Genomic DNA, 18,184 nt, shown 5'->3' with positions numbered 1-18,184 from the left:
ATCACTCCATGTCTGACCTCTCAGTCCTTGTCCTCTAAGGAAACCTGCACAACACCTTCAAAAGACAAGCCTGGGAGCTTAAACTGAGAACTTTGCTAGACACTAAAACTCATGGACTGAACAGAGACACTGGATTTATGGCTTATTACAACAATCTGTAACCAAAGAACCCCCTCTTTTTCTCCTATGACTGCAGAGCGGTTAACGGGCCACTCTACCTTGAATGGTCCCTTACCTATGTGCTAACTGACTACTCAAGCTAAACAACCTGTTCCACCTTGCGTTTTGCTGTGACACTGGGAGTGTGGTCCCCACATGTGAAGAAGAGCTCTGATAAGCTTGAAAGCTTCCTTCTGTCACCAACAGACGCTGGTCCAATACAAGATATTACCTCCCTCACCTTGTCTCTCATGCAAACCATGACAGAGGTGTGGATGTTAGGAGAAGTAGTAACGTGTGTGACAGAGGCACTACCTGTGAACAAAGGGTTAACCTCTGCTTGTACTGGAGGGGGACAATACATGGTCTTCTCCCAATGTCCATGGGAAGGTTGGGCCTCAGCCCTAGACTTGTGGGCTATGGCAGTCTCCCAAGTTGGGGACTCTTGAGGAAAAGCCCTCGGGGACCGCAGTACATGCCTTCTGCCAAGTCATCCGCCCCCCCGTGTAGAGCAGCGCGAGGCAGAAGCCATGTGAATAGAACCAGTGAGGTGGTTTCCCCGGCTCCCAAGAGAGAGAAAGCCATCCACTTTGGTGAGGGGGAGCCGGACGCTTCTCCAGTCCTCTGCTGTTCAGCATGTTCCAGGTGATGCTCCTTTCAGAGAAGGGGGGCACCGTTGAGGCCTATAGAGTCCATGGCCCAGTGTGTAGTGACAGCAGTCCCCCTCTCCTCTCAGCCGAGAGGGCGACTTGGCAGTAAGGAACTGGCTGACATGGCAGGACAGAACCATGCCATAGCCAGGAGTGAGGAGAACAAAGGAGAAACCCCGTGAGTTATGGAGCCTGTGAGAGGGGACCATGACCAGAGATCCCCTGGCAGCAAAGGGGCCGAAGGCCTTGGTGCCATATGGAAACCACACATAGAGAGCTGGCAATGGGGCCCAGGAATGGTGGAGCAAGCTCTACAATTCCTCAGGCCCTACACCGAACTCCAGCCTGCTCTGCCACTAGCAGAAGCCAAGGGTCCAACTAGGCAGAAGATCTAGGAAGGATGGAGATACATGAACTTCCAGGGTTTAAATCAGGACCACCAAACATCCGGCCTGCTGGCCAGATCCTGCCCACATTATGTATTTCTATGACTGATATGTGGCATGTTCAGATTCTCTAAAATCTCATCTTTAAATTTACAAAAGAGCAAGTTCCTGGCTGCAGGGCCACAACCTAAATGTGAGCGGTGTAATCCGTGAAGTGATGTCTGCCTGAGTGTGCCCAGAGCCTGCAACCTGACTCAGCACAAAAGCAAAGTCCACTGCCCCCTATTAATCTAACTGGACTATCAGTTTTAAAGGCTAGTGATGACACTTCTGTGTCAGCATTAAGTGTGTAATCACTGATGGTTTGAGTGGCAGAAGGGGATGGGAATTTGGAGTTGCTGCAGGGAAGGAAATGCAGAGAAAAGAACAGACACACACACACTGGGAAGGGGGAGAGAGAAACAGAGAAGGGGAAGGGAAGGAAGAGAAACAAAGGGCACAGACAGCCTTGGGCGGAGATTGTTCATGGAGTGAGGAGTGTGACAATAGGCACTGAGGATATAACTAGCTCCAGGTTTAATTCAAAGGCGATATTCTCCCCTTGATCTCTCTGCAGAGCTGGCTCCTGCTGCCACTCCCCTGAGCCCTGAAGGGACAACATGCTCCTGAATTTGCCCCCGGCCCATACAGTATAATGGCACCCAGCATTCAGCCCTGTCCTCCAGCGGAGCTGGACACCCCTGGCCTAAAGGCGCTGAGGAGGGAGGCTGGCCACACACCCCCAGTGCTGGAGAAGATCCCAGCTGTCGGTGCAGAAGTACCGGCAGCCCTCGGGAACACAATCACACCTCCGAAGAGGGGGCACGCTGCCGCCGGAGCCATTGTACCGAGCGCCGAGCCAGCAGCCCCTCGGCCGTCCGCCGGGCGGCCGAACCCCACCCTCCGCGCGTCCCTGCGGGTGACCCCCGCCCCGAGCCGGGACTCGTGCGGGGTGAGCGCCTCGCACGCCAGCGCGGCCTCCCGCACGCCCGCCCCGCGCGCGGCCCGGCCAGCCCGGCTCCCGGGGAGCAGGACCCGCGGCCGGCTCCAGGCAAGGATCGCGGGAGCCGCCGGGCCCGGGGCCAGCGGGTCCCGCCCGGCCGGCCGCGCGCTGCGGGGCAAGTGAGGACGCGGGCCGGGGCAGGCCGGGCAGGCCGGGCCCGCGCGCCCAGGCCGGGGCGGCCCGTGGGGCCGGGCCGGGCCGGGCCGGGGCAGGCGGGGGCGGCCTGCGGGGCCGGGGCGGGGGGGCCGGGCCGGGGGCCGCGCGGGGGGGGCAGGCGGGGGCGCGGGGCCCGGCCGCGGCCTCCATTTTGTTGGCGCCGCTCGGCAGCCGCGTGCGGGCCGGGCCCCGGGTGAGGCGCGGGCGAGGCCGGCGCGAGCGGGGCCCGGGGCCGCGGAGGAGGCGGGCGGGGCCGGGGGTCCCGGGCCCGGGGGGAGCCGCCGCGGGGAGGCAGCAGCGAGCCCCGGCCGGGGGCCCCGGGCACGAGGCGCTGGAGGGGCCGCGCGGCGCTGATTGGCCGGCGCTGAACCCCGAGAGTCGGGGGGGGAGGGGCCGGCGGGCGCGCGCACTGGCGCGGGCGGGATGGCGGCCGGCGGGCGCGCGCACTGGCGCGGGGGAGGGAGGCGGCGGAGCTGCGGGGCCGGGCCGGGCCTGCTGGTTCTGGGCCCGCGCGGGGGCCGGGCGCGGGAGGGGCAGGTAGGGCGGCGGGCGCGCGCGGGCCGGAGGGGGCGCGGAGGGAGGGGGCCGGCGCGGGGCGCGGGGCGCGGAGCGCGGAGCGGGGGGGAGGGGAGCGGCGCGGGCGGGCGGGCGGAGGGGGGCCGCGGAGCGCGGCGGTCCGGCCGCCCGCCCGCCCGCCCGGCGGGGGGAGGGGCGCGGGCTGCCATCTTGGAGCGCAGGCCCGGCCTGACCATTGTGCTCTGCTCGCTCCGCAGGTCGATGCCCGCGGCGCGGGATGGAGCCGGCCTGCGACGGGAGCCGGCGGGGCGGCCTGGCCCCCTTCGCCGGCCCGCGGGCCCTGCCCGAGCGCGCGGGCAGCCCCGGGGCTGAGCCGCCCCATGGCCGCCCGGGGCCGCTCCCCGCCAAGGCGGCCTGCGGCCAGGACCCGGCCTCCTGCTACATCCCGCTGCGCCGGCTGCAGGACCTCGCCTCCATGATCAGCGCCGAGTGTCTGCACGGCGCCGCCGCCGAGCCCGGGCCCGGCTCCCCGCCGCCCGCCCCCGAGCCGCCGGCCGCGGCCAGCCCGCCCCCGAGCCCGCCCCCGCCCCTGCCCCCGCCGCCCGGCCGCGGGGCCCCGGACGGCCTGGCGCGGCCCGGCGCGGCCGCGGAGGGAAGCCCCGAGGCCGGGCTGCGGAGGAGCCTCGCGGGAGCCCCCTGCCGCCCGCCGCCGCCCGAGCCGGGGGCCGGGCCGGGGCCGGGGCGGGCGGCCCGGCGGCTCGCCGGCACCACGAGCCCATCTCGGCCCTCCTCTGCTCCCCCGCGCCGCCGGCCGAGACGCCGGGCCCGGGCGGCCGGGAGCCCGGCCTGGGGCCGCGGGCCGAGCGGGTCGAGCTGCGCCCGGTGCCCGGGCCCCCGGGGCCGACACGTGGGAGAGCGGAGCAGCCCTGCAGCGCCGCGGACGGGGCCGCCCAGGAGGATCCCGACCCGAGCCCCGGCGGCCTGCGAAGCGCCGTGGGGACCCCGGAGCCCGCCGCGCGGAGACAGTCTGTAAGCAGCCCGTGGTCCCGATCCACCGCGCCCGGGGGAGCGTGCCGGCGGGGCGGGGCGCGGCGGGGCGGGCGGGGTGTCAGGTGCGGGTTCCCAGCGCGTACTTCGCGTCACCCCGCGCAGCGGCGGGCTGGAGGTCGGGGCCCGCACAGGTAACACAGAGCTGCTGCCATTTTGCACGGCGCAAAGTCCTGGAGGTTGGCAAAGGAGAGCCCCTCGGCTCCCCTTAGACGCCGGAGGGCGTCCCTGCCTCCTGCCGGAGCTGACACCCCCGAGCTGCCGGCGGAGTTCTTAACGAAGGCCTCGCTGCAGAATATTTGCTGTTTGTGATGTGTGAGCCTGGAAGAGCCCAGTTGGCCTCTTAGGGCTTAGGCTTAGTTTGCAGGTCCTGGCCGTCAGGAAACAGATTGTTTTACTTGTAAACTGAGTGGATTTGATCTGGCAGCCCTTGAGGTCATAGACACTGGAACCCGGTGGTGCCATTTTTAGTCTTTCTCCAGCGTGGAGCAGTTCTTAAAGCATTCAAGTTTTTTGAGATGTTAAACTAGTATAAAAGCAGGATTGATATAGTTGCTGGCCTCTGGGGTTGTTTCTCCCTGTATGATATTTTAAAGATTGGAAATGCCATTTGCAGTGACAAACTTTATTTTCAGATACGGTTTTTTTGACATTGCCAGTAGAGTTATCTCCTTAAAACTCGAGAAGCTGGAGATGGAAAAGAGCGATTGGACCAGCTAGTCCACCCCTTACAAGTGCAAAATTGTTCCCTACAGTCCATTTTCTAGTTACAGTACATTTTCTATTTGTCCAGTCTAGTTTTAAATAACTCAAGCCACTGGATTTTCCTATTTCATGGCTTAATAGAGCTTACTGCCAGGAAGTCTCTAGCTATTCAGGCTACATTTTTCCTTTCTAATTTCATAGACTCCAAGGCCAGAAGTGACCATTGTGATCATTTAGTCTGACATTCTGTATAACACAGGCCAGAGAACTTTCCCCAAAATAATTCCTAGAGCAAATCTTTCAGAAAAAGATCCCATTACTTTTGGTTACGTCTCCTTGATTTTCAGAGCTCCTTAGAAGCAAAACTGCTTTAAACCTTCCTTTTAAGTTCCATAGGTAGTTGGATGTGTGTAGCTTCGTTGTTGTATTTTACATGTGCCACCTATAATTTGTAGGTCACTTTCCTTCGTTTCTAAGTGTGTGTTTTATAAATAATTGCTGCAGTACTAAAATGCACATGCCACTCTTTTAATTTTTTTAAGAGCATTTGGCTAAAACTTCCCCTTGCTTTAAGCATGTCTTGTGTCTGAGTTTTAAATATTTTCTGACACTTGTGCTGGGGAGATTACTTAATACAACATCCACCCCCTGAAGACTTTTTTTATTTAATTACAGATACTATAGTGTGACATGCTATGCATGTACACAGTACTCTTGAAAATGGATTCATGTTTAGGTCTGTGTTCTTTGCTGTAGGAAGTGGAGCTATAAATTCAGAAACCTGCAGAGGGTTCTCCTAAGATGTGTTCAAAGGTGGGGGAGTAGGCTTTCGAAAAGTCTCTGTGTCCATAGAAAGGGATGATCTTGGAAAATCGGGAATGTCAGTTTAAACTAATTATGCTGCTGTTTTAGGCCCAAATCTTGCAATGAGCTCTGGGTGAAGAAAGCTTTCAGGGAAGGTAGTGCATGGGACCACTATCCTTCTAGATCTTTGGGGAGATCCTGTTGCTGCTTTGTCTCTTTTCTATTTACTGCAACTTTCTTTGTTTTGAAAAGCAAAGGAGTTACCTACAGCAGATGTGTTCAGTGATGCAGCAATGGGAGGGGTCTCACTTTGTAAACAGAAGCTGTGTAGAGGAGTTTTCACAACAGCACTTGGCACTGAAGCACTCAAGTTGTAGATCAGTGATTTCATAGGTGCTGCAGAATTTGGAAAGGCACAGAAATAAAATCAATTTATTTTTGTATTGGATTTGTAATATTTTTTTATGTACAAACAGGAGGCTCAAAGGCTTGGCTTTCTAATAAAATAAATCCCGTTTGCTGTATTCTGGCTGAGTCCTTAAGATAATTCAGTGGAGCTAAAGAGTAGTTTGTATTTGGAAAAAATTTTTTTTTTTTAAAAAAGCACCTTTTAACCAACAGATCATCTTCTTCTGTGCACTGTGGAGGTCTTATCTGCTTTCTTTATTTGTGAAAGTAAATTTTTGTGAGTTTACATTTGCTAGTCCTGCAGCTCTGGGAGAGGAAGCTAGATTTTAGTCTGCATCGCATTCCAAACAGAATAGTTAACTGCAGTCCAACTGCAGAATCTTTATTACTACAGATGGTAGTAGATAGAAATAACCAAGCTTGATTCTCAGATCCCAAGCTGCGTTGGTGGTGCTAGCATTTAACTCCTTGCTCCACCTATTTACATGTAATTTGAGCCAATTTTCTTTGGAGTTGCTGAAAGATTTAAAAATCAGGAGCTCGCATGGCTATTTTTAGAGTTGCTTTTCAGAGATGGACTCCTCTGTAAGCCCTTTCAACCCTGCCCCCAAGGACAGAGCTCCACCTTTTATACAAGAACTCGCAGGGAGCTTTTGTTCATGATGCTAACCGCTTTGAGCATGCCCACAGCTTCTCAGACTTCCTGTTTTGTTAAGAATAAAGCCTGTTTGAAGATAGGGCCTCTTGTTTGTGCCTGTGTTCAGCTGTTTTTTAAATGAAGCATTGGGCACTCACTTTCAAAGGGATGACCGTTTCCAAGATGACAGTAGCTCCCCCAATGGAATTGATGGGAAAATAGGTGGATTTTTTGGCGACAAAAAGTCACATTTAAAAATAGGCACTTTGGTGCATGCTAAATTCCTTTATTTATATAGGTGAGAATAGAAAGCTTTAACTACATGGTCACATGGTGTATTTTCCACATGACTCTGCTGGGATCAGGGTACAGGATGCCCAGTGCTCAGGGAATGATGCCTCTGTTCAATGTTCCTTATCATTCAATGTGTGGCCTTATGTCTTATTTACCGCATGTCATCCAAACCGTACACTAAATACAGGATTATTGATTTCCGCATAGGCTCTTCTGTGGTTCTTGTTACTGTAATATCTGGTCCTCACAAACATTAATGAATGTATTGTCACACTGCTCAGCGAGAGACAATAGTAGTTAGTCCTGTTTTACTGATGAGGAGCTAATGCAGTGGGAGACCCAAGGCCAAATTTGTAAAAGTCACCACTAACTGAAGGAAGACTTGTGGCACCTTAGTCTCTAAGGTGCCACAAGTACTCCTTTTCTTTTTACTGACTGAAGGTTATTGAGTGATTATACCATTTTGCCTGATGATGTGTTAGTAGTTCTCTGATCTCTTTGCACACTGTACATGTCACATGGGTGAGAGGTTGCTTTGTTAAAGTTAAGGTATATGCAGAGATATGCACCTTTTTTCATTTCTTTTAAGTGTTAAGTGAATGTTAGTATGGGGTAGACAAGTTCTCTGTTTATCCATAGCAGTTACTGCAGGTGCTGTAAGGGTACCAAAGTGTAGTAACACCATCTCAGAACTGTTGGCACAGTAAAGTCAGCTCAACATGGTGGTAGTTGCTGTGTTTTCCCTGCCACATATGTTACTTATACTGGACTACAGCTTATTGTTTACCTGTAAAGTGAGTAGCCATGTCTAGTTCTTCCACTGAGTTTTTGTCATTTTAATAGATTCGTAGATACTAAGGTCAGAAGGGACCATTATGATCATCTAGTCTGACCTCCTGCACAACGGAGGCCACAGAATCTCACCCACCCACTCCTGCGAAAAACCTCACCTATGTCTGAGCTATTGAAGTCCTCAAATCGTGGTTTAAAGACTTCAAAGAGCAGAGAATCCTCCAGCAAGTGACACGTGCCCCATGCTACAGAGGAAGGCGAAAAACCTCCAGGGCCTCTTCCAATCTGCCCTGGAAGAAAATTCCTTCCCGACCCCAAATATGGCGATCAGCTAAACCCTGAGCATATGGGCAAGATTCACCAGCCAGATACTACAGAAAATTCTTTCCTGGGTAACTCAGGAATATGTGACAGTTACTTATTTCAGAAATTCTGAACGCTGTTGTTGTTCTGGTCTTTGCAAGTTGAGTAAATCTGGTGAAAGTACGGTGGGAATTATATAGACAGTACTGCCCTGATCCTGCAATGCGTTGTGCATGGATGCATCCCTGCAAACCTCTGAGCCTCATTGACTTCCGCAGGGCTCTGTGTAGATGCAGGGCCATGTCTGTATGCAGAGCATTGCAGGGCCAATAAATTCATTCTCATAAAAAAACCCTTCATTTATATTTTGGTTTGATTTATATACCTTTTGTTATATTATTTTCCCTTCACTTTGATGTTTTGTTAAAGTTAATTATAGTAAGTACACCAAACTCTGAAGAGAAAATTATTTGGATTGCCAGCTTAAGTGTTTCGGAAATGTTGAATTTAAGGTTGCCAATGCAACCTTAAAGTATGTTCATTGATACTGCCTTTAACTACATGGTCACGTGGTGTATTTTCCACATGACTCTGCTGGGGTCAGGGTACAGGATGCCCAGTGCTCAGGGAATGATGCCTCTGTTCAATGTTCCTTATCATTCAATGTGTGGCCTTATGTCTTATTTACCGCATGTCATCCAAACCGTACACTAAATACAGGATTATTGATTTCCGCATAGGCTCTTCTGTGGTTCTTGTTACTGTAATATCTGGTCCTCACAAACATTAATGAATGTATTGTCACAGTGCTCAGCGAGAGACAATAGTAGTTAGTCCCGTTTTACTGATGAGGAGCTAATGCAGTGGGAGACCCAAGGCCAAATTTGTAAAAGTCACCACTAACTGAAGGAAGACTTGTGGCACCTTAGTCTCTAAGGTGCCACAAGTACTTCTTTTCTTTTTACTGACTGAAGGTTATTCAGTGATTATACTCCACTTGAGACATCTCGGGTGCATATGCAGGGCTGGTGGAACACTGCAGGGGAGGGGTGTGTTGCCAGAAAACAGCTGTGTTGTGTGAAACATGGACAAGCAATGGCAGTTTTCATCTGCTTGTAACATGGCCAAATTTAAAAGGATTTCCACGAGGCCAGCAAAAAGCACCTCTGACCTCCAGAACTAATCCCTGCTAAACTTCAAAATCCTGCGGCAAACCGTGGAGGAGTGAGACCTCTTCCGAAAAAAACGACAGCAGTGTTCACAATAAAAAGTGTTAGGCACCCTAAATATAGGAGTTCCTGCTGCTGCATAGTGAATGGGTTCTGCCCCGCGACTTTCCCTGCCTCTTTTTGAATTCCTTTTGCCTTGTTAAGCACTCTGCTGTTGGAGAGCTCTCTAGAAGAACCTTCTCGTATGAAACCCTCACTATAGCATGAGCAACTAAGATTACATGTTGATTTAAATTTTAAATGTTTATGGTAGCACACTGTCCCTTAGATGCAAGTGTTTGTGTGTATTCAGAGTATAAGTTCCCTTTGTCAGCCCTGGTTTCCCCCAGTGCAGTAATCAGATCGGTTTGGCTTTCCATATTGAAAACAGGCAACATGCACATACCCTCTGAAAACTAGAGGCTGTCCACCGGCCACTATCCTTGTTCTGTCTCTTTCAAAGGCCTCTTCTTAACACTGAAATTTGTCTGGGTTGGAAGATCTGGTTCTTTCTTGGAAATGGCTGTGTGATTGGATCTTATGCTTACTGTGAAGTAGAATGCCATGGAAGTTGCCAGGGTACCACACTTGTGAAGTGACTACACTGTACCTTTTAAAAACGCATTATTGTTTTAAATGCTGTTTAAATTTCATGCAAAAATCTTCAAATGTGATGACTATACAGAAGGAAGGGTGGTCCAGTCGTTAAAATGTTAGCCTGAGCCTTGGGAGAGCCAGGTTTAGTTCCTGCCCCTCCACAAACATCCTGTGTGACCCTAGGTATGTCACTTAGCATCTCTGTCTCTCCGTTCCCATCTGTACAATGGGGATAATCGCAGTGCTTTACCTTGCAAGGATAGACACCTTGTAAGGGCTTTTGTGAGGATAAATACATAGATCCTATATGTGGGGCAGATAAGTACGATAGAGGCTGCTGTAATGGTACAATTTTATTTTCAGTCTCTGAGGGCTTTTGAATAGTTATTCAGGAAATGGAGATTTCCATTGCAATGGATTGGATCTTGGCAGTGTTGCACTCTTTAGCAGTAATCTTCTTTATTCCAGTTTCACCTCTACTTGTTTCCACCTGATAACTTGTGGTGCTCAGGAAATTAGGTGTCAGCTACAGGTTTTCCTTTGCATTGTGGCCGTAAACAATGTGTTATCACTTGGTATGTATATTTATACTACACATAATGCACCTCAAAAAGTGTATGATTAGTGATCTTCCGGTCATACAGGGTCATGCAACTGTTTGCAGCTGAACAGATGCTACAGCTGTGAATAGCAAAACCTCAGGTGTTGTCTTGCAAATTGCTAGAAATGGGTCACAAAAGACATTGGCATTAAATTCTTCAGTCTCCTGAAAGTTTTGTGTGTTTCTGTCTCAGAACTTTATTTTGAAGTCAAACTTTGTCAAAACCTTCACATAAATTTCTGTTTACTATATTTCCTCTTACTTTAATATTTGTTTGAGTAACAGAAACTTTGTTTAAACAAAATACTACTTTGTCTATTCTTCCTACCTGTATCTCATTCTTAACCATGTGTTTGGACTTAGCTTCTTTTAGTACTGTGTTTATTATGTAGCTATTTGATTTTTCTTCTAGAAAATCTCTTCCAAAACTATGCCTATTAGAAATTTATATAATTGAACATGACTGTAGTTCTGTTCTTATTAACTCATATAAATTTTAGCCAAGGGTTGAGATTGATGTTTCAGTTTGATTATGGAACAATAATTTTAAAGACGGAGTGCAAAAAACAAATTTTTTTGACCCAAAAAAGTCACATGAATTTGCTAATTTCTTGCTACAGTGTAACAGCTGCCTTTGAAACCCTTTGTGGATTATTTCCAGAGGTAGGTTAGAACTTGTAGTTTTCTTTTAAGACAGTTAATTATATGAGCGGGAGTTCTGTGATCTCTTGTTTTTCTTACTTCCGCTGTATAAACTGGATATTCTTTAAAGTACCAATAAAGCAAATACAATCAGAAATACAGATCTGTAGGGTCAATGGAGAGATGTAGCCTTTTGGTTTGTTTTATACCTGAGGAGTTCTGAATTTTAACTAATGAACTGAGGCACAAGAAGAACCCAAGTGGCATTTTCTTGAAGTGACTGTAAGTAGTTTATAGTGTTCCTTAAAGGAATACCATCAACTTAGAAATCAGACTTCTGTATTGTTATAAATCAGCAGTTCTCCACCAGGGGTCTGTGAACCAGTCTCTGGTTCCACGGGCTCTTCTGCTGAAGCCCCAAGTCCCTGCACCCCTGTGGGGTTGAAGCCCAGAGCTCTGAGCCTTGGCACCCCCACAGGGCTAAAGCCTTGGGCCCCAGTGCCCCCCATGGGGCTGAAGCCCAGAGCCGTGGGGCTGAATCTCAGAGCCCTGAGCCACGAGTCCCCTACCCCTTGAGCCACAAGCTCCGGCACCCTGCGGGACAGAAGCCCTGAGCCCTGCAGAGCTGCTCACTCCATGGCCCTGGAGTTTTTATAGAGTGTTGAGGGAGCCTCCGAAAGAAAAAGGGTGAGAACCCCTGTTCTGAATAACACCGAAGATTACGATCACTGAAAGATTAGGAGAAAAAAATCTTGTTCCTTGATGCGTTTGATAGCACTTTGCATACAATAAGTTTTATTGTTTCTCTTGTATAGTCCTTCAGTAAATTCTTTTTGTTCTTTGTGCTGGTTGTGAACACAGGAATGAGGGGCAGATGTTAAAAAATATGATTGTAAAACCACAAAAAGGGCAGAAGGGCTCAGAGACGGTGTGGGACCTGGAACTATTTTAAACTCATTTAAAAAAAAAAAAAAAAAAAAAGATTGAAAATTGGTGGTATCACTTTAATACTTGAAAGGTGATTTGTGTTTGGTCCTGTCTGTACTGATCCATCTGTCCTGTCCTATACAGTCTTGGCTAGGGGAGATGCGGGTTAAGTCGTTTGACAGTGGGGAGGTAGCACTACCATCATTAAGGTTATGTCAGGATTCCCATTTTAATAAAAAGTATGTCTTGAGTTAGAGGATCAATTGCAAATATTTGTAGTTTCTGAACTGCTAGAATTTCCTGTAGTAGTTTATAGTGAATAAAATGTTAATTGTGACTTTTTAAAAGTGCCACATAACTAAAATGTTTCTAGTGTTCGACATTTTCTTTGGATCCCTTTGAAGATATCCTAGAGCAGCCAGTTATGCAATTAAATGTGTGATTCTTTGCTAGGAGCACAGTGCAAGAATATTTGATAAGTTACATGTTTTGATTAATTATTTAAAGTTTAAAAAGTTACTTCTTTGAATGTTGACACTGATACAATATAAGGCTCACGTTTGACATTATTATTATTATTGATGACTCCAGGTAGAGGACAGCATAGGAGTTACTCAGCGCAAGGACAGAGGGCTTAGGAGGACACAATGTCTCAGACATATTGCTCCCTGCCAGGCAGCAGGATTTCAGGAGATGGCAGCTGTAATCCACCCTAGCCCATTGGGACTGTGTGTCCTCCTGGAGAGGCTGGACCACAGATAATGGTTTGAATTGGGTCCTGACACTATCCTGATCCCTTAGCTCAGTGGTTCTCAGACTTTTGTCCTGGTGACCCCTTTCACACAGCAAGCCTCTGAGTGCGACCCCCCATATCAATTAAAAATACTTTTTAAAATATTTAACACCATTATAAATGCTGAAGGCAAAGCAGGGCTTGCGCTGGAGAATGACAGCTCGTGACCCCCCCATGTAATAACCTCACGACCTCCTGCGGGGTCCTGACCCCCGGTTTGAGAATCCCTGCTTTCGCTCAAGCAGCAGAGCCCTCATGCTTTTCAATCCAGATGTCCTAGGTTCAGTCCCCACAGATGTGTCTGGGGGTTTACACTGCTATGTACTCCTGCAGCTCAGACAATCTTCCCCAGTCAGGGTGAGTGTGACCCATGCTAAAAATGTGGCTCTGTCACCCTCTAGCGGCTAGATGATGTGTAATGATGCCCCCCGTTGGGTCGCTTACTGGAGAATGAACCCTGTACTTGTGGTTTTGAACTGGTGCTGTTTTGAGCTAAAGGACCAGAGCTCTAGGTCAAAGGCAGGAGCAGACTCGGAAACCTCAATATGTGGTGTAGCCCCTACAGAGAGAGACAGCCCCATGCTGTGTTCGAATGGGATGCAGAATGCTTCAAGGAAAGGAGGAGGTTTGGGGCATTTTGAAATAACTATTGCCACCTACGGTCAGTATATTAAACATCAATGATCAGTGTCATCTCTGTGGTTGTCACTCCTGGCTCTGGCTGTCAGGCAACAGGGAAGTGAGGGGCTCAGTCACACCTGTGGTAGCCCCTCTATGTGTCCTCCCCCAAGATGACACTTCCACCAAATGCCAATTCTGACCCCTTTCATCTGACTCCTGCTTCCTTTTGCAGACTGGCAAGCCTCGCGGTGCTGGTGACCTGGATGTTAGCAGAACTATTGTGTTTGGGGTTGGGAGGTGTCAGTCAGGACTTCCATAAGGTACCGTCATATTGTTTCCAGACACAGCTGGCAAGGTCAAAAGGAAAGTGTGTTGTAGTGTTTCAGGGGTTTGACATGCTGAAAATTGGATCATGATGGCAGGTTGGAAGGGGGAGAACTCTGCTTTATGCTGGCTGAGAGAGGGAGTCTGGGGTGTGTGTGTGGAGTAGACAGCCAGTTGGATGAAGCTGGGGTACATATTGTGTTTGGTATGCACTGGAGACGGAAGTGAATGCCTCTTAGAGCATGTCCTCCACAATGCTGTAGGCACTGGAAAGGTGGCAAGGAATGTTGGAGCCTTTTCCCTTGTCATTTTGCATCCTTTCAGGATTTGGGTGCGTTGAATATGTCGTGACGTGATCTCTGCTGTCGCAAAACAAAATTGTGCGGTTTTGTTTTTTGTTAATTCGTAATAGTATAGTAACCCTTTCCGATGGCTTTAAAAGAGCATGATGCTGGACACTTACGAGCTCCATTTGAGATTGGGCATTGACATTATTTTGATGGAACTTCAGTAACGTAACCTAACGTAATGTAAAAGTCCAGAACTTTCCTGCTCTTGGTAGTGATGGCTGTAATTAACATAGCAAAGTAGCTTCCATTAGTAACTTTCCCCTAGTCTCATAAGCTCATAATTTTCCGAAATACTGATTTGAGGGCTTAAATTTTCCATTTTTGTTCTGTCTGATTTTTGCATGTGTAAGTTTTGGGTTGTGTGAGAAGGGGGAAGTAGCACTTTAAAATGTTACCAGAAACTTAGTAGCCAGAGTTTGATACAAGAGACTGGAATGGGGAACTCCTGCTCATTCTGTCCTTGGGCAGTGTTCTGGTGAAAAATCTAGCTATCCTCGAACTGCTGCAAGACTGAGGTTGTAGGATATCTAGCAAAGTGCTGTCCTTGGGCCCTTGATGGAGCTTCCATCATTTAAATTTGATGCTCTGCTCCACTCTGGCTGTTAGAAGGAGGAAGGAAACTTGTCTGCCCTCTGTAGAAGCAGGAGGTCAGGGAGCGCCTTTGCTACTCTGCTTCTGCCCCAGAGCCTCCTAGCTGCTGCAGAAAGGGACAGGAAAGGATTTTTATGAAGTTACTGGTCTTCTTTCTCTGTCGATAATTAATGCCTGCCCTTGCCCCAATGCTGTTTCTTGCTTTCCCAGGCAGCTGCTTGAACTTTACATTATTCTGGATGAGTGTCTCAGCTGTCTACAGATTTCTGAATAGCAGCAGTGAAAGAGACTGGAGTCTTGTTAATTTCACTCTGCTGTCCTTCTACTCTGCAGCAGCATCAGAGTTCTCTGTACATTCATTGTCTATTTATGAAGTTACCTTCACAACCATAAGGCCTAGGAGATTCATCTTTTTTAATTAAATCTTAAATTTGTAGAAACTGATGGCTGTGGCCCTGTTGTTCTCCAGGGCACATTGCTTACTGGTTTGTTCTAGAAGTAAAACAACAGGGGTGAGTATGTACGGGTCATGACTTCTGTTGTATCCCAAAGAAAGTGAAGTAGCTGAAGTTTTAAACTTAAAATTTGGCATGAACATAATCCTCATTAAGAACTAATAATGCCTTTGCTTGGTTTGGAAAAAAGCTTGGCTTCACAAATATAAGACTTTTTGAAAATGTCATGCTACACATGCACGTTGAAAACCTTTCCGAAATCTAGAGGTGCACACTCTACTTCCTAGGTTGCATTTTTTTATGCCAGAAGTTGCACTGATTGAATGATTTTGACTGTGGAACTGTAAAATTACAAGTCCTGGAATGCAGAAGTCAAGGTTTCAGCAGCAATGCTTGCTTTGCTACATTGTACCTTTTTTTTCTATTCCTGTTTTTCTGGTTAAATCTGTAGCTTAATAATGTTACTTTTTAGGTCATAAAATTTGTCCTCTGTGTGTGTGTGATACTTGTAGGAAGTGCAACACAGCCAAGTTAATCTTACTATCTGAATGTTTTCCATTTTCTGACTTTTCACACTTAACTGTGCAACCTTAATGTTGGATCTATGCAGATTTTTGGTTTTGAAAAAAGTGTGTATTTTTCTTCCATCTTCCTTGATGTTAAGAAAAACTTAGAGCTTAATGTGCTCAAATCAGGAGACTGGAGAGAGAACTGGCACATGAGATGGCTTGTCCAGTAGCAAGGATTTGTAATAAAACCATCTATTTGGGGGTTGTATCTTAAGACTTGAGAAAAGCTGGTGTCATGTTTATGTGTAAGAATGGGAAAGAAAGTGATCTGGGCAATTACTGACCTGTTAGTCTGATCTCAGCAGTATGCAAGGCTTTAGAACAAATTGTGAAAGAAAGAATAATTAAATTAATGGGGGTAAATGGTAAAAGGGATGTACTGCAACATGGGTTTACCAAAGGTAGATCATGCCAGTCTAACCTGATTAGCTTCTTTGAGAAAGTAACTGATTTTTTTAGAATAAGGGAAGCACAGTAGATCTAATCTACTTTGACTTCAGTAACATGGTACCACATGGGAAATTATTAGCTCAATTGGGGAAGATGGGAATCAGAACAAGCAAAGTAAAGTGGATAAGGTGACTAAAGGGGAAAAGGCAACAGGTTGTGTTGAAGGGTGGATTATCGGACTGGAGGGAGGTTACTAGGGGAGTTCCTCAAGGATTGATTTTGGGACAAATCTTATTCAGTATTTTTATTAAGACCTTGGCACAAAAATTAGGAGTGTGCCAATGAAACTGGCTGATGATATATAGGTAGGAGGCATCATCAATACAGAGAAGGATCAGAACATAATACAAGAAGATCTGGATGATCTTGAAGGCTGGAGTAGTAGAAATGGGATGAAATTCTATTGCACGAAGTGCAAGGTCATGCATTTAGGGTCAGCTAATAAGCATTTCCACTGCAAGCTGGGGACTTATCAGTTGGAAGTGACAGAGAAGGAAAAAAAGACCTAGATGTGTGGGTCGATCACTGGATGACTATAAGCCACCAGTGTGATTGGGATGTGAAAAAGGCAAATATGGTCCTAGGCTGTATTAGGCAAGACACTTCCAGTAGAGATAGAGAAGTATTAATGCCATTGAACAAGACATAGGTGAGACCTTATCTGTAATCCTGTGTACAGTTCTAGTCACCCGTATTTAAGAAAGATGAATTTAAACAGGAACAGGTGCAGAGAAGAGCTACTAGGGCGATCAGGGAAATCGAGGGCCTGTCTTCTGAGAGGAGACCGGAAGAGCATGGCTTGTTGGGTCTAGCCAAAAGAAGGCTGAGAGGGGATCTGATTGCTCTCTGTAAATACATTGGGAGCGTAAACACTAGGGAGGGTGAAGGGCAGCGACAGTGGGGATTTTTCCCTTTCCCCTGCAGCATGTGAGTGCAGATCACTTGCCAGGATTCTTTGGGTATAGCTCACTTAATAATTTCACTGGTTGGTCTGGTGATCCCTTCTGGTCTTCAGCTCTGACTATAACCCTGTGAATAAAGGGAAGGGGGAAGATGAGCAGGTCTGTGACCTATTTTTATGAGTTCTCTAATAGTGGAACATGTGTTTAGTGAGAAGACTGTTCTGTAAGGCATTTATGCAAAATGCAGGAAATGTTGTATGCTGTTTCTCTAATTTTTGAAGTAATTTATTTGTAATAAAGGTGCTAGAGCAGAAAAGTGAAGTCATCTTTATCCTGAAAACATGCAGTTTCAGCAACAGCAAGTGTAAGCATCCCCACATTCATCCACGGCTACTCTCTTATCTCTAACCTGGAGGGACTACATCCTATGGATCAGTCTTCCTGTACATTCAGTTCTTGGCTCTGCCGCTGAGGCTGCTAATAAAAGTGCCACTTGCAGGAGTGCCTTTTGTGGTGTGGACTTCCGTCCACTAGGAAACTGGACTGAGAACCTCCAACTCCTGCAGTTGTTACGTGATGTCAGTTTGGATTTCTGGTTACTATGGTGGTGTTGAGGTGCAGACTTCAGTATCCCATTGGTAATACTCGATCCAGAATATGTAAGTACACTTAAAGTCACCACTGGTAAAACAGTGATGCAATTAACCCAAACCCCTTTGTGTCAAAGAACTCTCATCTATTAGCATCTCCTTCATACCTAAATGAGAATATTTTACTCTAGAATTTTGAAGCTCTCTTGGAACATATAATTTCAGGTTATTATAAATAACCCAGTCAGCTGGTTTTTGTCTTTTCAGTTTATATGTATACTCTCTCTCTTTGCCCCTTGGTGTCTGGGTGCTGCCCACTAATTAAAAATATATATACCAAAAATACTAAAAATTGGCCTCAGATAAAAGAATAAATATAAGATTATAATCTGCTAGTATAATATGAATAAAATCCAGGTATGTTATTTATTGTGCTCTTTGTTTTGTCACAGAACTGTGTGAACTATCCAGGGTTCGATGCCACTTCTTTGTAAATTGTGAGATGTGCTGTAGCTTTTCAGACATTAATGCAAAGCAGTTACATGTTAACTTTTTACTGCTACAGTTACCACCAAGATGAACAGAGATTGATGCAGGATGCTTGGCTTTTATAGAAGGGTGAAAACCCTGAGCCATCCACTCTGGCATGATGGGTAGAATAGGCA

The 18,184-nt window shown here is 47.7% G+C and overlaps 1 protein-coding gene across 1 annotated transcript in view; it reads left to right on the top strand.

The window, feature by feature from the left end:
* The first annotated feature begins 1,889 nt into the window (after positions 1 to 1,889).
* Positions 1,890 to 18,184, top strand: part of NSD1 (nuclear receptor binding SET domain protein 1) — a 140,554-nt gene continuing 124,259 nt past the window's right edge. Inside the window, exons 1-2 of the mRNA XM_043520693.1 lie at positions 1,890 to 2,352; positions 3,283 to 3,938. Coding sequence (XP_043376628.1) covers positions 1,890 to 2,352; positions 3,283 to 3,938 — 1,119 coding nt within the window. The remainder of the gene's footprint in view (positions 2,353 to 3,282; positions 3,939 to 18,184) is intronic.

Source organism: Chelonia mydas, chromosome 8 (assembly GCF_015237465.2).
Source record: "Chelonia mydas isolate rCheMyd1 chromosome 8, rCheMyd1.pri.v2, whole genome shotgun sequence".
Lineage (NCBI taxonomy): Eukaryota > Metazoa > Chordata > Testudines > Cheloniidae > Chelonia > Chelonia mydas.
The sequence above is the reverse complement of the archived record's forward strand: the minus strand, read 5'-3'. Positions and strand labels throughout refer to the sequence as shown.